This window comes from Tursiops truncatus, chromosome 19, assembly GCF_011762595.2.
Source record: "Tursiops truncatus isolate mTurTru1 chromosome 19, mTurTru1.mat.Y, whole genome shotgun sequence".
Lineage (NCBI taxonomy): Eukaryota > Metazoa > Chordata > Mammalia > Artiodactyla > Delphinidae > Tursiops > Tursiops truncatus.
In genome coordinates, this window is record NC_047052.1 from 19,518,839 (window position 1) to 19,540,663 (window position 21,825).

A 21,825-nucleotide genomic window follows, 5' to 3' on the forward strand; every position below is an offset into this window, starting at 1 on the left:
GATCATCAGCCTCCACTGTCTTCCTCACCCTGCCTCCCTGCAAACCCACCTCACCCAATCAGCTTCTTCATGGAACTGTTTTAACGTTCTAGACAAACAAGATATGAACTTCAGATTATAAGATCTTAAGTTTCATTTGGGGAAAAATTTAAAGATTTTAACTATGTCCCATTTTAAGGCAGTTATTGATTTTAAAGAGTGGGGTGCTTTGTTCATCTGTCAGCAGCCCATGGCGTGGTACATCTGTCCTTGATATTTAAAATATTTGGCGCCATTTTAGTGTGAATCCATTTTGACCTACTCAACCATCTAACAAATGCTAGCCTGGAATTAGACTTTGGAGTACATGGGAAACTAAACACTGTAATTGTTTAAACTATGTATACAGATGATATGTGCATATTGAGGTATTTCATAGGTTCCAGTTAATGTTAGGTGGCTTTGCACCCTGAAGACCCATCTGAGAGGATCTGTTCTCTCTTACAGCAGAGCTACAGGAGATGAGCAAACTGCAAGGCTTTGCTTTGTAGTAAAGCAGCTGCGCCAGCACACCCCCTGGTTCTGGGCAGGCTCTGCCCCTCTCCAGCAGCCTTGCTCTTGACATTCCTCTTCGCATTTGTCGAAGCCTAAATCTACGTTTCCCAAAGTGTGTTCTGGGCATATCATATAGGTGGTTAAGAAGGATTAGAAGACTCAAGTTTTAACTAAATGAAACAGGTTTTTGTTTTGATTTGTTTTATGGGTGACTGTGTTGGTGTGAGTCTTCAGAAAGGCTCAAGTGTGGGCTTTCCCAGCCGACTGTGACTGTGGACATCCTCTAGGTTCCACAGAATGCCCTTTGAGAACATCCACACACAGGGTTTCTAAGGCTTGGTCAAGGTCCATGTTTTCATGACTCTTGGAATGTGGACTCTGGTGATCTTTGCGTATAGCCTCTCAGTATCCTCTCTCCTGTCCCCGCCTTCTCTTCCCTCTCGCTACCTCAGGGGAAATCAGCTTCAAATTGGTGGGTTTGCCATAACTAGGACAACCCCTAGGAGGTTTTGCCCCTGAGAGCAGGTTTCTCCAGTGACTCCCATGGGTGGCTTGGTCCTAGACACAAAGGAGGCCAGCAAACACCACCCTGCTGCTGGCTCTGGGTCCTTAAGGGAGGCATCACCAAACACAGCTTCAAACCAGCCAGTCTGCCCACACTTGGAACCAGAAGAGTTTCTGGCGTTGAGCTGAACTAGAACTGCTCTAACATAAAAGGGAAAACCATTGCCCACAGTTCCAGCCCGGACGCCTGGGCTGACTCAGCTGAGAACCTCGAGTCTAGTGGACTTGGGTGACAAATAAGTAACTTAACCTCTGAATCCTAGCATCTTCATCTGGAAAGTGGTGAGGACAATCTCACCTACCTCACAGGGAGGCTGGATGCATTGAGATGGGTGCACAGCACAGTGCCTGGTGTGCAGACAGTCCTGAAACCGAACCAGCCCGGAACTAATTGTGTGAGAGACAGACCTTAGTGTTTGAAAGGATCTTAGAAATCGCCACTTTCAAGATGGGGAAATAAGGCCAGGGAGGGAAATTACTTATGAAGTTTACACAGAAAGGAGCAGTTGGGACTGAGAATCCAAGTGTCATTGCTGCTCCTTCCCTGCCTTCTGCTACCTAATCTGCATACCCTTCCCCAGCGCGGGGAGTGCTAAACACCAGGTCTTAAATCTGAAGAAAGAAAATTGCTAGTTTAGACTGTGAGCAAGAGCTATTTTAGGGCAGACAGGCTTTCAGCACACCATAAACTCCATCACCTGGGCAACTGCCTGATTTCTTGGACAAGGCAGCTCTCCACTATCTGCATGCGTGGGCATCCGAATACGTGGTTGAGGTATGGGGCCTCCTGCGGCCTCCTCCCTGCCTCTCCTCAGCAACCATTGTCCTCTTCCAAGGAACTGTGGGCAGGAGTGGGTGACATTCAAGATGCTGGTGATAGGTGAACCAGGTGGGTCCTCCCCTGCAGGGCTTGTAGTCTTCCGGGAGCAAGAGACAAGCCAACTGCTGTCCCTAACACCACAATCAGCTCTGCACAAATTAAAAGAAGAGGTCTTTGTGCTGGCTCTTCCTCTTCCCCACCGATCTGGCCCTAAACCCTTTAGGTGGGCAGAACATGATAGGTTGGGGTGGGGTGGGGAGCTGTGGTGACCCAGAGCTGGTTTTTGGAAACTGAGCTGGGTGAAGAGAATCCCAGCTATGGGTAGGGATGAGGGAATGGCCTGGCATGGAGTGTTAACCCAAGCAGGGTGAAGAGGGCAGCTTCCTGTACAGGGCAGGGGTTAGGAGGGGGGCGGGGACACAGGGTGTCAGAGCCCAAGTCGGGTGAAGAGAGCAAACCCATAGAGGGCTGACCTGACTCAGGCTATCAGCCTGGGTGGGCTGAGGAAGGCATCCAGAGGGGGTGTCAGAACCTGAGTTAGGTGAAGAGAGCCTCCACAAGAGAGGGGTGGCCCAGTTTGGGGTCATGTGGTAGGGGGGCATCTGTGCAGGGATGGGGTGATGGTGGAGATGGAAAAGGGATTAATACAGAGGCATTGATCAAGCAAATTACTGTATGAAAGACAGTAGCCAGGTTTCTCACTGCCCTAGAAGGGAGTTACAAAGAATGGAAAGAGAGAAAACTGGAACGTTGAATTGGAGTTGGAGGTATCAGTGTGAACTCATGATTTTCAGTACACACACAGAGAGAAAAAATATATAGATGTAAATATGTGTATGTATAAGTGTGTGTTTATATACATATATTCCCTAGCTGTTTGCACTGAGAGCTCAGGCCTAGGAGCAGCAACGGCCCATTGAACACACCTCATGCCTAGACTTAGTTTCTAGGTACCATTCTCCAATAAAATAAATCAGGGCTCCTTGGAGAAATGGCTGATTCCAGGGCTGGGCCAGGGACAGTATAAGTAAGCTTGGAATGTCTGTTAGAAAGTAAGAAAGGGCTCAGAGAACAATGGAAACATGTCAAAAAAACACAGCAGCCCAGTGGCCAGATTTGAGGAACAATTTGAGCATTAAAAAAAAAAAAAGATTGTAATGGATTACAGCCCATTAAAAGAAAAGAAAGTCGTGAGTCTATATTGATATAATGAAATAAATTGAAAGTTTAATGAGAAACAGCATTCCCCGCCTCATCAAAATTTCAGTTGATGTGATTTCTTTGATGGGTTATAATCCATTACAGTCAATACTTATTCGATTGCTCACTCTGTCCCAGGTTTGTTCATCACAAGGGGGAAAAAAGAGTAATGGAGAAGCCTGGGAGACACAAGCCTAATCCCGAAAAGTGAATGCCATTAGCAATAGGACAAACAGAAATCTTGTGCCTCCTGATAGGCTGTACTGAGAAGAATACAACATCACATGTAGGGTATTTCTGCCAAAAGTGTATAATCGGAATCTAATGGTGAGGAGACATCAGACAAGCCAAACTGAGGGACGTTCTGCAAGATAATTGGCTGTAATCTTCCAAAGTGTGAAGGTTGTGAAAGTCAAGGCGAGTGTGAGGACCTCTTCCAATCTGAAGGAGACTAAAGAAGCATGACGACTAAAGGTAACATGTGATTCTCAATGGGACCATTTTCTTACAAAGACAGGGACATTTGGCAAAACTTGAATGGGATCCAATGGTTAGATGGTAGTAATGCAACATGAATAACTTCTGGGTTTTGATGGTCGTATTCTGGTGAAGGAGGAGAACATCTTCCTTTAGGAGGATAGAACAGAAGCATAAATACTAAAGTATTTGGGGTGATGCAGTATTAGGTTGGCAACTTACTCTCAAATAGTTTAGAGGAAAAAAGTTCTTCATTCTGCACTTACAACTGTTTTTTTGAGACTGTTTCCAAATAAATACATTTAATTAAAACAAACCAACCACCTTTGAGTCTACCCATGCATATTGACTGAAGAGCCAGGTGGTGTGACATTCAGGCCACTCACAGTAACTCCTAAAACCTTTCCGCTGTCAGGACTTCCTTGTGTTTTTCTCAGCTCGTATTTCATTCTTGCTCCCCTAGTCTCCTGGCTTCCCAGACTTGACCCTTGGTGTGTCCTACCATCATGCTTTCCTGCCCACTCTGATCACTTACCTAAGTCCTGTCTGTTTTTTGACGCTTAGCTCAGGTGCCCATTGATCCAGGGGGCCTCCATGCCCGCTCCAAGAACCAGGTTGTTGAACTCCTGGGGCTTTTATGGCTGTCCCAAGCTTTCCCTGAATAGGTCTGGGGACCCCCTAGGCATCCACAGATACACTCTTGGGGGCTCTGAGACTTTTCTTCTTCTTTTTTTTTTTTAATTTTATTTATTTATCTATGTTTGACTGTGTTGGGTCTTCGTTTCTGTGCGAGGGCTTTCTCTAGTTGCGGCCACTCTTCATCACGGCGCGTGGGCCTCTCACTGTCTTGCGGAGCACAAGCTCCAGACGCGCAGGCTCAGTAGTTGTGGCTCACAGGCCTAGTTGCTCCGCGGCATGTGGGATCTTCCCAGACCAGGGCTCGAACCTGTGTCCCCTGCATTGGCAAGCAGATTCTCAACCACTGCGCCACCAGGGAAGCCCGACTTTTCTTCTTTTAAAGGGCTCTGTAGGACTTCCCTGGTGGCGCAGTGGTTAAGAATCCATCTGCCAATGCAGGGGAAATGGGTTCGAGCCCTGATCTGGGAAGATCCCACATGCCGCAGAGCAACTAAGCCCATGCGCCACAACTACTGAGCCTGCAATCTAGAGCCCGCGAGCCACAACTACTGAAGCCTGCATGCTACAACTACTGAAGCCCGCACACCTAGAGCCCATGCTGTGCAACAAAAGCCACCGCAATGAGAAGCCCGCGCACGACAACAAAGAGTAGCCCCGCTCGCCGCAACTAGGGAAAGCCCGCACACAGCAACGAAGACCCAACACAGCCAAAAATAAATAAATTTTAAAATAAAAATAAAGGGCTCTGTACATTTTTCAAGACAACAATCTCTACTACCCATTTGATACAGTGGAGATAAGACTGAATTATTCATCTGCACTTTACTTGCACCCAAATCCAATCATGTCAGCACCCTGCTTCTTAAAGAGCACAGTGCAGCCCTGATGGCTCCCCTGACTGCAGGGGCCTTCAGAATCTGTCCCTGCCCCTGCCTTCGCGTGCCTTCTAACCCCTTTCTGCCTGAGCAAGAACACAGACTGCTCATCTCTTTCTGAACCTCTCAAGCCTTTCCATCAAGGACTTTGCTTAGGCTGGGTCCTTTTTCCAGAATGCTTTGCCCTGCCTTGCTTGTTGAGAATAATGGCAACAATAATGCGTAAACATTTGCTGAGTGTCTACTTTGTCTCGGACGCAATTCTAAACCCTTTACAATTTACAGATGGGGAAACTGAGGCCCACAGATGTTCACAACTTGTCTGAGGTCATACAGCCGGTGAATACAAACCTGTGTTGCACAAATGCTTCCTTGCATGTCTACCCCGTGTCTGGCCCTGAGCCAGGCCCAGAGGGTACAACAGAGATAAATGTGGCCTTTGCCCTCTCAGAGCTCATGGTCTGAGACTGATGGGTAAACAGTGAGTCATAACAGAGTGTAATAAACACTTTGATACAAGGGGCCATGGAAGCCAGGGCAGGAATACCTGACCCAGTCTGGGAACTCAGGAAGGTGTTCCTGATATGCAGGAGCTAGCCATCCACACTGGGCTGTTCTGAGGATTAAATGTGTTAATATGTGAAAACCAAGTAGATCAGGTTCTGGCATGTAGGAAGCATGATAAAAGTACTGCCGCCGGGCTTCCCTGGTGGCGCAGTGGTTGAGAGTCCGCCTGCCGATGCAGGGGACACGGGTTCGTGCCCTGGTCTGGGAAGATTCCCACATGCCGCGGAGCGGCTGGGCCCGTGAGCCATGGCCACTGAGCCTGTGCGTCTGGAGCCTGTGCTGCGCAACGGGAGAGGCCACAACAGTGAGAGGCCCACGTACCGCAAAAAAAAAAAAAAGGACCGCCGCCTCCTTTGCCTCCTCTTCCCTCCTCCTCCTCCTCTTGGCCTTATAAAGGAATGGATGTTTTTATTGTGGGAGAGGGAACAGCAGGTAGGAGTATGAGTTATGTTCTGGCCTAATGGAATTCAGGACGCCCAAGGGTGACGTCTAGGGGGAGAAAGGTCATGGGAAAGGGGATGAAGGTAGCACCCTGAGGAACACTGAACTCTAGGGGCTAAGCCCATAAAAATGACTGAAAAGAGCAACCAGAGAGGTGGGAGGAAAATCTGGAGTGCCTGGGGCCATCTGTGCCACGCAAGGAGACCGTCACAAGAAGGCAGAAGCAGTTGGCAGGATCACATGCTGTTGGGTGAACTCCTACTTAGCCTTCAAGACCCAGTTTAGCTCCTCGAAGCTTTCCCTGGCCTCTCCCACCCTGGGCAATTGTACTGGCCTTGTAGTCCTGTAAATATTGTAGCAGCAGATTCCTGTACCCCACCTGAGGCCTAAGCATCAGACTCTTGGGGGAGGTCCTGAAAATCTACCCCTTGAGTGAGTCCTATGCACATTAAAGTTTGCAGATGCCAGTATTCTAGAGAGAAAAAACCCAGGGTAGGATTCTCATTGGCTCAGCTTGGGTCCCATGCCCACCCTGAGCCAATCTAGGGTGGAAGAGAACCATAATTGGTCATTCTTGGGTCAGCTGCCGACTCTTCCTAGGTGGGCATCACTTGGGAGGAGGAAGGCAGGTGTTGGCGTAGAAGAGGAGCAGCCCCAGAACAAGGAGGGCTGCTGTTATTAAAAGCAGCAGATGGTGCTAGGCAGAGAGAAGCAAGCATGTCTGCTACAGTTCCACAGTTCTTTTCAGAGAGCCTTGAGGCCCCACAATGTGGCTCGGTGCCTGGCACAGGGGGGTGGGCCATCAGCAAATGTTTGGTGTATGTACGTTGCCTCCTGGCTACCTGGGCAGCTCCCAGAGGCTCACAGGCTAGTTTAGCCAGCCCAGGCCGGCATGGCCACGGGTATCGGAGGTAAGTGTAGGCAATGTCCACATTCCCTTGTAGCCACACTTTCTGCCTTCTTCCCCAGAAAACCATTCCCCATCCCCTGCCCTGGGAAGAGAAAGCAGAGCAGGGCAGCCAGGGAGAAGCCAGGCAGCTGCTGAGCAGGCGAATCTTCCCCTGAATCAAGTGCCAGCGGGGTTTGGAGGCAGCGGGAACAACAAACTGGGGTCCCACGGAGGGTGGGATTCCACCGGAGGACCCAGTAAGGGGCGCAGATGGTTTGGCCCGGGGTTGTCCTTGGTCATAGGAACCGAAGGAATGTCAAACTGGAAAATCCCGGCGAGCACTATTTTTAGAGACGACTTGGAGAGCATTTTTCCAGCTGAAGGGACGAGTTCTTTCAGAAGCAGCAGTTGACTCTAACCCCTGAACCGCTCCCGCCTGGAATCTGCCCAGGCCCGGCCCCTCCCTCCAGGCTCGTGGGAACACTGCGGGAGGAGGAGAGGGACATTTGGTCCTTTCAAACACAAAAAGAGGTTGTTTGCTTTTCACATCTTTGACTACAATCCTCAGACATTAGGAGTTTATACCAGTACCTTTCTTTAAAAGGCCCTTTAAAGGTAGAGAATCATTTCAGACCAAGCTGTTAGTCTTGAAACATTAAACATGATTTTCTTGGATGTTTGGTTCATGCTTAACATTGATAGTTGTTCGTGATAAACTCAGTCTTCCCACTGCATGCTTTATGCTTGCGATGTTCTCCATAACTACGGTATTTTTCTGTTTGAAGTAGGAGTCTCTAGGGACCTCCTAATTACTGACCTTATTAAAAGTAGTAGATGAGCACTATTGCTTAATTGAAGTTACAGGAAAAGCAGCCCTACCCCCAACACTAAGGGTTGCCCTGGGGAGGGGCCTCAGTAAGAAACAAAGTGAAACTGGAACTTCTTCCCTCCTCAACGTTATCAGGCACTGCCTCCAGGGACAGAACACGCAGGGACCCCAGTTTGGGAAGGTGTTTTGCTCCCAGCCCTTCATGGAATTCAGATTCTAAAGTCCTTGTAGGACCAATGCTTTATGGAATCAGTGTGCTTGGGGAGAAGGAGGAGGAGGAGGAGGGGGGAGGGGGGCTAGAGTGGGGAATCCCCCAGGCTTGGAGGTCGTTGCCCTTCCGCTAAATGAGAGGCTGAGAGGCTTGGGAAGAGGCCAGCCCGATGTAGGTGAAGCGGCATATACTGGGGCTTAGCATGTATCTAAGGATGCTATACTCTGAGCAGTTTTTTTTCAGGATGAGTTCAGGGACTGAGATAAGGATCAGCATTATGGTTGCTGGCAAAGCCTATCCACTGGCAACAATTAACAAAGCAGCATCTGGTTTCTTTATCAGTCTCTTCTGAGTCTGGTTTCCTTGAGTCAGCCCTGGATATGTGGATCAGACCCTGGAGCCAGGGACCTGAGGCGACCCACTTCTCTGTCATTTATCACCCTCATTTTGTCTTCAGCACTTGAAGACACCTGGAGGCACAGCTATAGCCACAGACTCATGCTGTACTACGACTGAACACTTGAGGAAGGCACAATACCAAGTTTTATCTACTCTTAATATGTGGGATTCCCAATAACACCCGTTGGAAGTCTGTGAACTTCTGTTAAAAACTAGAAGGAAAAATTTCGAGTCTTTCCCCGGGACTAAAAATAAACGTAGGCTAGTGTCCAGGAACAGGGAACAGTTAACAAGTACTGGAGAGGAGCCTCCTATCTTGCTTCCGCTCAATCTACTTCCTTCGATGAAGCCAAAGAGAGCATTCTAAAAGGAGGCCTCACTGGGCCACTCTCCTGCTTAACACGCTTCAGTCCAGAATCTACCCTCTCACATAGTCCCTGAGGCCCTGCAGGGACACCCAAGGCCACCTTTCACCCTTGAATTCTGCACTTGAGCCTCTTCACTGTACTTCGCTTTCTTATCTCTTGGCCTTTGCACATGTTGTTGCCTCTTCCGGGAATGCTCGTCTACCAACCCTTACCATCTCTTTGCCTTGCTAACTGCTCTTCGTATTTCAGACCTCAGCTGAAATTCTGACCCACAGACTCAATGAAATCCTTCCTGGAAATTCCCATACCACCATGAACAATACTCAGCACATGCTCTATTGTATATTTACTGGTTTCAATGCTTGGTCTCCATGTCTGTGCTGGCAGGGACTATATCTGACTCTCAAGTTCCTTTTTAAAAAAATCATTTTAAATTTAGCTTTTATTAAAATTATATGAGCACATAGTTGAGAGAATCAAATAGTTCTACAAGGCCTATAACCCCCATTATATATCCTGCTCCCCAGAATTGACGTTTTTTAACTTTTAACCAATTATTTTTATATTTACATATATATATATATATATATATATATACACACACATATATATATATGGTTTTTTTTTTTTGGCCTCACCACGTGGCATGTGGGATCTTAGTTCCTCGACCAGGGATCAAACCCGTGCCCCCTGAAGTGGAAGCGCAGAGTCTTAACCACTGAACCGCCAGGGAAGTCCCTTTACCTTTATATATTTAATTAACATACATATACTGCTTCCTGTTGAGTTCTCAGTTTTAAGCATCTACTGATCTCCCATGATGGATGATGAGTATTTAGGTCTCTTGCCCACCTTTCCCTTCTCCCTATCATACATGCACACATCCTGTCCCTCTATCTTTTCCTCCTAATAGGGTCAGGTACTTTTGGTTAGATCTGCACTCATTGTTTACATTGTTATAATTATGCAAATGTTATTCACATGTAATTTAGCATACTTCTTTTCTATATATCATTTTATTTCCTGCAGTTCGTCTATGAATATTTGCTTAATTTTCTATGCATTTATCACTAATTTATCTCAAAACTTTCCAGAAACTATGAACCTTTCTTTTCTGTGTATTCAAACACATTCTTTTTTTTTTTTTTTTTTTTTTTTTCCGGCACGCGGGCCTCTCACTGCTGTGGCCTCTTCCGTTGCGGAGCATAGACTCCGGACGCGCAGGCTCAGCGGCCATGGCTCACGGGCCCAGCCGCTCCGCGGAATGTGGGATCTTCCCGGACCGGGGCACGAACCCGTGTCCCCTGCATCGGCAGGCAGACTCTCAACCACTGCACCACCAGGGAAGCCCTAAACACGTTCTTAATTTCATCTTGAAGACATCTCTCGAAGCTCTGGCTGCTCCAATCTGGGCTGCTTAACCCCCAGCCCTGCTGCACAGGGGCCTCTGTCCCCTTCACCATAGGACCCTTATCATCTCTCTCTCTCTCACCCTTTCCTGGCTCCTATGTCCTCTGCTTCCTTGGTTTAAATCCTTGTTCTGGTGGTGTCCTCCTCCAGCAGCCTCCTAAGAAGAGACAGAGGGAGTCTTTGCATGTCCAAAAGAGTCCTTCATCAATCCTCATACCCGATTGATACTGCAGCTGGAACCAGACTTCTAAGTGGGGATCATTTTTCCTCAGGATGTGGAATGGTTTACTCCATTCCCAAAGCTGCTGTGGAAAAGTCTGTTGCCTTTCTGATTCCTGATCCTTTATAACGAAACATGCTCTGTTCTTCTCTGGAACCTTGAGGATCTTCTCTTTGCCCCCGGTCGTCTGGTGTACCTGGTGCTGATTCATGTTCATTCATTGTGCTGGGCACTGGTGAGTCTTTTAAATCCAAAACTCATGTCCTTTGGTTCTGGAAAGTGTTACTGAATTTTTTTTTAATTATTATTTTTTGTTTTCTTCCCTCTATATTCTCTGTTCTAACTTTATTAGAGTCTTATTATTCTATTATTCTCTTGGACTATACCTCTAATATTCTTATCTTTTCTCTCATTTTCCATCTCTTTGTCTTTTGGTTCTATTTCCTGTGAGATTCTCTTTAACTCTTATATTGAATTAAAAACCTTTTTGCAGGGCTTCCCTGGTGGTGCAGTGGTAGAGAGTTTGCCTGCTGCTGCAGGGGACACGGGTTCGTGCCCCAGTCCGGGAAGATCCTGCATGCCGCAGAACAGCTGGGCCTGTGAGCCATGGCCGCTGAGCCTGTGTGGCCGGAGCCTGTGCTCCGCAACGGGAGAGGCCACAACAGTGAGAGGCCTGCGTACCGCAAAAAAAAAAAAAAAAAAATTTTTTTTGCTTTCATTTTATTTAGTATCCAAGGACACACACACATAAATATATATAATCTTTAGTATGGTACTCCTGCCCTCAACTGTGCCTAGTGATCCCTAGCTAAGGGACCCTCTGTTTTACCTTCTCCAGAGAAAAAAGATTCCAGTCTTGGGGGATGGTCATGGGTGGGGATCCAGGGATCCATTTGCTTCTTTTTTTTTTAAAATTTAATTAATTAATTTTTGGCTGCCTTGGGTCTTCATTGCTGCGCGTGGGCTTTCTCTAGTTGCAGTGAGTGGGGGCTACTCTTGTTGCAGTGTGCAGGCTTCTCATTGCGGTGGCTTCTCTTGTGTGGCTCGTGGGCTCTAGAGCGCAGGCTCAATATTTGTGGCTCACAGGCTTAGTTGCTCCGTGGCATGTGGGATCTTCCCAGACCAGGGTTCGAACCTGTTGCGTGCATTGGCAGGCGGATTCTTAACCACTGCACCACCAGGGAAGCCCTCCCCATTTGCTTCTTAAAAAGACTTCCATTTGGTCTTTTTTTTAAATTCCTGCTTTCACCCCCCCACTTCTAGATGTGCTTGGTGCTGCCCATTCCTGAGCCTTTTTTCCTGTGATATGACCTAGGTTGCATTTCAGCCTTCCCCTGTGCCAACTTAGGGTTTAGCTTTCTTGGATCTGCTAAGTTAGCTACCACTTGCCCATTTGCTTTTCTGCTTCCAACATTTTGTTGCCATTGTCTCCTTTCCCATTCTTTGTCCCTGTGGTTTTATGCCCTTAAAAGATGTCTCTGTAACTGTCCTTTCACTGGGATTCGGGGAGAAAGCAGAGGCCAGAGTCTGCATCCAACCATTCAACTTGTTATCTTTCATTGGCAACCTCCAGGTCCTAGCATATTCTTTAGCATATAAGTGCCCAATAAATATTTGTGGGCTGAATGGAGTGTTAGAGTCATTGTCGTTCCCATCTTTGGTAACCAAAAGGTGAGAGCCCTTTAAATTGAGATCTCCTGAGTTATGACATTTACTGCTTCTCACTTCCTAAGTTCACAAGCCCATCTGAATTATATACTAGGCAACACTGTGTAGTGAAAAAATTTGGAAGTGAGTGGGCTCTGCTCACCAATTGTGTGGCCTGGGACTACCAGTCTGAAACCTTAGTCTGGTCTTCTGTAAAATGGGAATAACAGTTTCAAGTGCCTTCCTCAGTGTCTAAAGCATGGTAAGCTCTAGATATTTGTGGTGTGGGAGGGTTCAATACCAAAGGGACAATTCTTAGAAAGTCGGTGTTTTACTTAAGCTTAAAACTATCCTTTACACTTGAATTGCAAATTGGTCCCTAATTAATGCCCTTCAGTGCAAAAATCTGTGCTTAACCTGCCTTGGTGATTAGGCAGAGATTGCAAAACCTTTTCAGCTAAGAGAGGAAACTAATGTTAGTCACCGAGGGTCTCCTGTGGGCTAGCTCCCATTCTCCGTCAGGCCGGTGAATCCAGAGCGTACATTGGGAGTTATTCACAAATACTGCCGCCTGTCTGTCTTACAGACCCAGTACTAAGCGACCTCACTCACCCCGACTTCTCACCCCTGTCCCGTTCAGTCCCTGACTTCGGTACTGGTTTGTTGCCCAGTGTGGGAGCCCAGACACTTAGCCCCCTCTTGTCAAACAGTCCAAGTCAGGCCCACCCTGGGCCCCGTACTGTTTCCAGCACGGGGGTCGCACAGCACACCTTGGTCTTCACCGATAAGTCCCCTGGCCTACCTGAAGAAGACCCCACTTCCTCCAGGGAAGAAACGGAGGCAGCGCTGTGGGAAAGCAGCTCCGTGCCCCCTAGGTCCACCTCGACCCTCCGTCAACCCCCATTTTCCCTGCTCCCCACTACCCCTCTTTCCCCGACCTTCGCCCTCCCACGCTATGATCGCCTGGCGCGCAGCCGCGACCCCGACCCCCGCGCATACTCAGGTGAGGGCGGAGCCAGAGGCCCTGGCGCCCCGCCCCGCTCCGCCCCGCCCTCCCGAGGCCCCGCAGCGCGGGCTGCCACCTCCACCCGCGGGAGCCGCGGAGCGCCGCCGAGCGGCCGGCGGGCGGGCATTCGCTCCGCCCCCTCCCGGCTGGCCGCGCCGGCTCCCGCCTCCTTCCCTCTCCGCCAGCTCCCGCCTCCCTCCCTTTCCGCTGCCGAGGCGGCGGGAGCCGAGCCCGAGCGGACCGAGCCGCGGCCGCAGCCGGGCGGCGGGCGCAGAGGCGGCGGCGGTGCGGGCAGTTAGTCGTCGTCGGCGGCGGCGGCGATGCGGCGGCCCCGCTGAGCCCGCTAGCTCCGGGCGCCTGAGGCCAGCCGCGCAAGGCGGCCCGGGCCGGGCGGCAGCATGCGGAGCGGCGAGGAGCTGGACGGCTTCGAGGGCGAGGCCTCGAGCACCTCCATGATCTCGGGCGCCAGCAGTCCGTACCAGCCCACCACCGAGCCGGTGAGCCAGCGCCGCGGGCTGGCTGGCCTGCGCTGCGACCCGGACTACCTGCGCGGCGCGTTTGGCTGCCTCAAGGTCGCCCAAGTGGTAGGTGCCGGGCGGGGCCCCAGGTGCCGGCGGGCGGCCTAGCCGCGCGCCTTCCCTCCCTGCTCCCGCTTCAGGGGGCGCAGGCCCGGCCGGCCTCCACCGCGCACTCGCTTCCCATGGCCCCAGTCCTTGCGCTCCCTCTCCTTCGCTGGGTCCCCGTGCCGCCCTCCCGCCTCCCCTGGGGACCCTGCCGCCTCAGGTGTGCGCCTTCTACCTGAACACCTGCCCCCGGGCCTTCCTGTCTACTCCAGCCTTCGCTGTCGCGAGCCTCTTTCACTGTTGGGTTTGGTGGTGAGCGAAACCCGGCCGCGGTCATGCTGTCCCCTGGGTACTGCTGGTCATAGCAACTTGTGTTAGGTGTTCGGGGCCCGCACATCCTCCACTCCTCCGGATGGTCCTCGTTTGTCTCGGCTTCCACCACTGGGGACTGTGGCTCGGTTTCTTCCCCGGCGCCCAGCACAGTGCTGGGCATATGGTAGACGCTCAAATAAATGTTGAATGGAGGCATGTAGTCCAGATGCATTGGGGGAGCCCAGATCTGCCCAGAGTCTCCAGTTTATGCTGCAGAGGTTTTGTTTGTTTTTTGTTATTTATTTATGGCAGCATTGGGTCTTCGTTGCTGCACGGGGGCTTTCTGTAGTTGCAGTGAGTGGGAGCTACTCTTTGCTGCGTTTCACGGGCTTCTCATTGCGGTGGCTTCTCTTGTTGCGGAGCACGGGCTCCAGGCACTCGGGCTTCAGTAGTTGTGGCACGTGGGCTCGATAGTTGTGGCTCCCGGGCTCTAGAGTGCAGGCTCAGTAGTTGTGGTGCACGGGCTTAGTTGCTCTACGGCATGTGGGATCTTACTGGACCAGGGCTCGAACCAGTGTCCCCTGCATTGGCAGGCGGATTCTTAACCACTGGCCACCAAGGAAGTCCCTGCTGCAGAGGTTTTGATTCCTTCTAATTAGCCCAGAAGGTAGAACCGGCATCCCTGAATCCTCCGCCCCAGCACGGTGGCTGGCATTGCCCAGTTGGTACCCAGAGTTAAATCACTATGGGAGGGCAGCCAGGTTTGGAGGTAACAGAAACAGAGAACTTTCTTTTGGGCTTGTCTATGGTAGAGCTCATTTCTCAGAATTCTTATTTTTAGCTTTCAGGGTGTTCAGGGCAGGGGCCTGTCCCCTCTGCCCCTCTTTTGTGGTTTTCTAACAGGCCTCTTTGGTTTGTTACTTAGCTCTGCTGTGAATAGAGCATACTCCAGTTCGGAAAAAACTGTCCCTATATCCCCTGACACAGGTAGGCCTTTCTCTGAGGCCTGGCAGCGACTTCTCATCTAGAGAAGCCATTTGCACAGAGGTGTAATGTATGTGCATTTTGTTTCTTCCAAGCATTGGTCTTCTTGTGCTTACTTGAGTACATAGATAAAGGTTCCTTGGGAATCATTTAATGTGTGGATATCCTTTAAATAAAGGTCTCAGTGTTTGTAAATTGCAGAATCATAGACTGTTCTCGCTCTCTCGCTCTCTCGCTCGGGTGAAAGGCTTCTTCTGCTGATTGCAGGAGGGTATTTTTGAAGGGCTCTCAGGAAAGACAAACGGAGCAGGTTATTCCTCTCTAGAATTTTAAACTGACCTTATCTGGAAAAGTGGAATGTTCCAAGAGATATATTTGTTCTGTAGTTAGGCATTGTTGTTAGCAAAGTGAATGGAGGAGTGGGGGAGGTGTATAACTGCCTTTAAAAAGAGGCAGCTAGCTGATGTTTGAGTACAGCACTGATAATCAGAAGTGAATTAAAGAGCAGGATGGGAGGCAACCTGGGCCCAGGTGGAATTTAGGGCCTTGTTAAGTACCTTGTTTTGTTTACTCTGGACTTTTGAAAGTACATAGAGCTTGCCATTCAAAAGATCTGATAAAAGAATGAAATCCAGTAGTTTATATAAAATGTTAGATATCACCTAATTGTTGGAATTTTGTCACCTAAAGCCAGAAATGGAAGCCAGTGGTATTTATCACTGCCTTTTCGTAAGGTGCTGTTTTTTTTTTTTTTTTTTTTTTTGTAGAGCTTTACTTTTCATCTGGAAGAACTTTGGGGCCCAGCCCCTAAAATCTCGCCTAACTCTTGTCTTTTGTCTAATCTCTAGAATTTAAACAGCGAGAGGTTATGTTATGTGTGGGTGAGTGAAGGATGGGGACCTGCTTGAAGGGTATGGCAACATGAAACAGTTCCATGCATTTAGCTTTTCAGCCTTGTTAAAAAAAAAAATCAGGGTTTTTAGGGGGAAGAACCGCCATAAAACTTCAAGATAGTGGACTCTCAACTTAAACTGGAAAAGAAGACAAGAGTCGTTATGAAGATATTTCTTTTTGTTTTTGGCCATGCCGTGGGGCATCTTAGTTCTCCGACCAGGGATCAAACCTGTGCCCCTTGCCTCGGAAGCATGGAGTCCTGCCCACTGCACCGCCAGGGAAGTCCCTGAAGATATTTCTAAGATGTTACAAAGCTCAGAATCCCATCAAGAAATATGTCTAATATAAGTTCTAATTCTAATATAAGTTTTTGAGAAAAAATTTGACTTTTTTTCGTTTTAGGTTTTAGAGACATTTTTTGTGGTTTGTGGCCTATTGCCACCTGCAGGTCCTTGCTCCAAGTGTGGTCAGCTGCATTGCCAGCACCTGAGAGCTTATTAGAAATGCAGAATCAGAGGCCTAACCCCAGACTTTCTGAATCATAATCTGCAGTTTAGCAAGATTCTCCGGGAGATTCTCGTGCACATTAAAGTTTGAGACTTACCTTTCTGTATCATTTTAGTGTTAAAACCTTACACAGTACTAGCAATCAGTTGTCTATCAGAACCGTAAATAGTCAACCTCAAAGCTGAGGTTTTTCTGTAAAATGAGCCTATATCTCTCAAAAAGGATTAAGAGAATGAGGTAGTATGTAGAAATTAGCACCTAGTTTATTAGGCGCTTAGTTAGTGTGTAATAAAACGTCAGTTGTCACTGTTGCTAACTAATACTTCCTGTCTTTAAAGAAACTTGGTGAAAATGCCACCCCCAAATTATAATTATATATTTTATAATTATAATTTTATAATTATATATATTTGAATTAAAGACAGTTTACTTCCTAGTGATTTAAAAGTTAAATCGATATTTTAAATGGAATGCTATTTGATAGTAAAACTAATCTGAAATATTATGGAAATTAATCAATGCATTTTCATAGATTATATCTTTTTAAAAATTAATTTATTTTTGGCTGCATTGGGTCTTCGTTGCTGCGCGTGGCCTTTCTCTAGTTGTGGCGAGCGGGGGCTACTCTTTGTTGAGGTGCACGGGCTTCTCACTGTGGGGGCTTCTCTTGTTGCCGAGCATGGGCTCTAGGCGCATGGGCTTCAGTAGTTGTGGCTTGTGGTCTCTAGGGCGCAGGCTCAGTAGTTGTGGCGCACAGCCTTAGTTGCCCCGAGGCATGTGGGCTGAACCCGTGTCCCCTGCATTGGCAGGCGGATTCTTAACCACTGTGCCACCAGGGAAGTCCTAGATTATATGTTTTAAAAATGAAACTCGGGGCTTCCCTGGTGGTGCAGTGGTTGAGAGTCCGCCTGCCGATTCAGGGAACACGGGTTTGTGCCCCGGTCCGGGAGGGTCCCGCGTGCCACGGAGCGGCTGGGCCCGTGAGCAATGGCCGCTGAGCCTGCGCGTCCGGAGCCTGTGCTCTGCAACGGGAGAGGCCACAACAGTGAGAGGCCCGCGTACCGCAAAAAAAAGAAACGAAACTCATACCTATTTCTTAGTTGGGGAGTGTATCTCCTGTGGTTATTTTAAACAATATAAATGTACTTTTTGTAGGAAAAGAGTTGGTTTAAGCTATTGATTTAAATACCTTCTTCTTTCTTTTGAATGTGGATTCTATGAGCGCTTATTGGTTTTTAGCTCTCAGACATCATTTAATGAAATAGTTAATGTGGGCCTTTTTTTTTTTTTTTTTGCGGTACGCGGGCCTCTCACTGCTGCGGCCTCTCCCGTTGCGCAGCGCAGGCCCAGCAGCCATGGCTCACGGGCCCAGCCACTACGCGGTATGTGGGATCCTCCTGGACTGGGGCGCGAACCCGCGTCCCCTGCATCGGCAGGCGGACTCCCAACCACTGCACCACCAGGGAAGCCCAGGGGCCTTTTGTTTATTGTTTGGTTTTGATTTTTTTTCCAAAGCACTTGGTTGAAAGAAGAATTTTGCTCTTGGGATTGGGGTGGGGCGTACTATCGCTTATACCATGATGTTAGGACAGTGTCAGAAGAGGACAGGACCTAGATGGGACAACTTTCTGAATCACAACAGCAGGCATCATTAATGAGTGCTTACTCTACTGTTATCACCTTTATTTTATGGTTGAGAAAGTTAGAGGCACCGAGGTCATGACTCGTTTAAGGTCACGTGGCTAGTGGTTGGTGGAGCTGGGATTTGAATCCAGGTGGTGTGCTCTTTCCTGCCTCCTGAACACATCATTTTGAGTTGTTCCACAGAGCAGAGGAGACCTTGACTCCAAGGACATTTCTGAGGTCTTTGGTCAGCCTGGTGACTTTTTGGGTGACTTTTACGTGCTGAAGTGATACACTTAACAAGGGTTTTGATTTCTCAGTGGCCATTGCGCTGTCCCTAGGTGTGCAGTTCCTGTTCCTCACCCAGCAGACCTGCCACTTTCTGCCTTGAGGGGATAGGCCTTCTCAAAAGAGCCAAGAGCAGAATCAGCTTTTAAGATCCAAAAACACCTCTCAAGGAGCTCTTTTGCTTCTGATCCCTTTCTTTTTTTTTTCTTTTTTGTTTACATTTATTTTATTTTATTTTTTGGCCGCGCCCCGTGGCATGTGGGATCTTAGATCCCTGACCAGGGATCGAACCTGAGTCCCCTGCAGTGGGAGTTCAGAGTCTTAACCACTGGACCACCAGGGAAGTCCCTGGATCCCTTTCTTGAGCCCCTCCCACGACTGATTGACCTTCTGACATTGCATTGCATTTGTTTAGGACTTTTTTTTTTTTTTTTTTTTTTGTGGCCTCTCCCATAGCAGAGCACAGGCTCCGGACGCAGGCTCAGAGGCCATGGCTCATGGGCCCAGCCGCTCTGCGGCATGTGGGATCTTCCCAGACCGGGGCACAAACCCGCGTCCTCTGCATCGTCAGGCGGACTCTCAACCACTGCGCCACCAGGGAAGCCCTAGGACTATTTTTTAAACAAAGTTGGGTAATAGGTGATGTTTAAATTCAAATTTTAGCTCTGCTGATCTCCTTGAAATCTCTTAACCCCATTGTTTCTTGGCTTCCTCCGTAGTAGAATGTGAGTGGTAATGACTGAGCATTTTAGGAATTGTAAGAACTAAACGGTTAATGTTTGACAGGTGCTTTCTTAGGTAACTCAAAGACAGATGTGAGCGTTTGCATTTCAGGGTTGGGTGATAAGTATCTTTTATTTGATGGAAACTGTCAGTTTTTCATCGCATGCTGGTGAGCACTTCCCTCACCTTTCTGGCTTTCTTGGGCTATACAGAAGCAGGGCAGGGGCGTGCACAGAATGGCCAGTGAAGTAGTTTCACTGCATTGGATTCTCACTTCTACCTTAAGGTGGCTCCTTATAAAACAGTCCCATTTTCCTTTGGGCAGTTTGTTATCTTTGGGAGTTGTCTTCCTGGTCAAAAACTTGAAGTCAAATAAATTCTAGCAGAATTTAAGCAAAGATTAAAACCACTCTTAAGTTTTTATGATGATTAAAAATAGTAAAATTATCATCCAAGACCTCATGAAAGTGTCTAGTACACATCTGTTTTATAAATCCAGACAAAGATGGTTCAAGAAAAGAAAGCTTCAGACCTCATCCTCATGAACATCATCCTCATGAACAAAGGCACAGAAATCCTCAACGAACTACTAGGAAATCTAGGAAATCGAATCCAGCAATGTTATGTAAAAAGAATAGTACAGGACAATCATTGTGACTTATCCCAGGAAGAAAAGGCTGGTTCAGTTTTCCAAAATCAGGAGATATAATCCGCCATACTAACAGTTTAAAGCACAAAAAGCACTTGATTATGTCAGGGGATGCAGAAAAGAACTTTTGACAGAATTCAACATTCATTCACGATAAATGTGGCCAAGAAGACTAGTAAGATAAGGGAACTGCCTCAACCTGGAAAAGGGCATCTGCCAGAAATCTACAGCTAACATACTTAGTGGTGAAAATACTTTCCCCTTAAGATGGGGAGCAAGGCAATGATGTCTGTTCTCACCACATGTCTCTTCTGTCTTCCACATCCTACTGGAAGTGCTAGCCAGTGCAAGAAAAATAAATAGAAGGCATTCAGACTGGAAAGAAAGAAAAACTCCCTATTTGCAGATGGCATGATTGTCTATGTAGACAATCCCATGGAAATCTATAAAAAAGCTCCTAGGACTAATGTGTCAGCAAGGTGGTAGCATACAAGGTCAACACACAAAAATCAGTCATATTTTTATATCCTAGCAATCAATCATTGGAAACTGAAATTGAAAAAAAAAAAGCAACCCATATCAGTTATGATAGCTCTAAAAAGAATGAAATACTTAGGGCTAAATCTAACAAAACATGTACAGGATCTACATGCTGAAAACTACAAAACACCGAAGAAGGAAATCAAAGACCACTGAAATAAGTGGGCAGACATACTGTGCTCATGGATTGGAAGATTCAATATAGTTATTAAAATATCACTTCTTGGGCTTCCCTGGTGGCGCAGTGGTTGAGAATCCACCTACCAATGCAGGGGACATGCGTTTGACCCTGGTCGGGAAAAATCCCACATGCCGCGCCACAACTACCGAGCCTGTGCTCTAGAGCCCGCGAGCCACAACTACTGAGCCTGCGTGCTGCAACTACTGAGCCCATGCGCCTAGAGCCTGTGCTCCGCAACAAGAGAAGCCACCACAGTGAGAAGCCCGCACACCACAACGAAGAGTAGCCCCCGCTCACCGCGACTAGAGAAAGCCCGCATGCAGCAACGAAGACCCAGTGCAGCCAAAAATAAATTAAAAAAAATATATAAAAGCTTTAAAAAAATAAATTAAAAAAATATGTATCGCTTCTCCACAGATTGATCTGTAGGTTTAACACTATCCCAAAATCCCAGCAAGACTTTTTTAGATAGAGAAGCTGATTCTAAAATTGATACGGAAAGTCAGGTTAGCCAGGCAGAGGGATGATGAAGGATTGGTTTTGAGGGCAGAGGGAACAACACAACATGAAGATAGAACATGGAGTTTAGGGGTGTGTGTGTGTGTGTGTTGGGGGCTGGGATGGGGAGGGGCTCTGAGAGTATGGACTTTATGTCTCTTATCACCATGAGACTTTTGGCCAGTTGCTTGTTCACTTCAGGACACAAGCAGGTCTCCTTATTTGTAAATCAGGGCTGATGAGAGTGTTACTGGCACCTGTGAGCCTTCCGTACAAAGTCCTTAGCAAAGTGTCTCTCACATGGAAGTCACACCAACCTGTTACCACTATCGAATATCTCTGGAATGGTACAAATTGGGAAACTGGGTGACCAAGGGTCAGGGTGGAAGGGAGATTTATTTTTCACTGTATTTGAATTGTATACCACATGCAGATATCTTCTATTCAAAAATTCCCAAAGCATCAGCTGTTACTAGCTCTACCTTAGTATAGGTTAGCCTTAAAGCTATTATACCAATCATAATCTTTAGTTAACCTTTTATTACTTTCTTACTTTTAATTTGGAGGCTCTTTTAGGGAGAATGATTTAGATAATACAGTACAGACATCTTGAAGAAACTTGAAGCTTAAAAGTTTTTTCAATCTATTTTCCTGTTTTTTTTTTTTTAAAAAGAAACCTTCTGCACAATTGTGGGTGCTTAATAAATTTGTTGATGCTAATGAAAAAATTTCTCCCATTTGAAAGGAATCTACCCTATAGGGCTGGCTACTATAGTTAATAATACTGTATTGCAGTTGTAATTGAAAGTTGCTAAGAGAATAGATCTGATAAGCTCTCATCACAAGAAAAAAATTTTTTTAAACTATATATGGTGACGCATGTTAAATAAGACTTATTGTGATAATGTGTATATCATTATTGATACAAATATTGATATATAGAAATACTGAATCATTATGTTGTACA

The 21,825-nt window shown here is 47.4% G+C and overlaps 1 protein-coding gene across 1 annotated transcript in view; it reads left to right on the top strand.

Annotated features, from left to right (window-relative positions):
• The first annotated feature begins 13,293 nt into the window (after window positions 1–13,293).
• Window positions 13,294–21,825, top strand: part of CMTM4 (CKLF like MARVEL transmembrane domain containing 4) — a 69,368-nt gene continuing 60,836 nt past the window's right edge. The window contains exon 1 of the mRNA XM_019935715.3: window positions 13,294–13,680. Within this exon, the coding sequence (XP_019791274.1) occupies window positions 13,495–13,680 (186 nt within the window). The 5' untranslated portion in view covers window positions 13,294–13,494. The remainder of the gene's footprint in view (window positions 13,681–21,825) is intronic.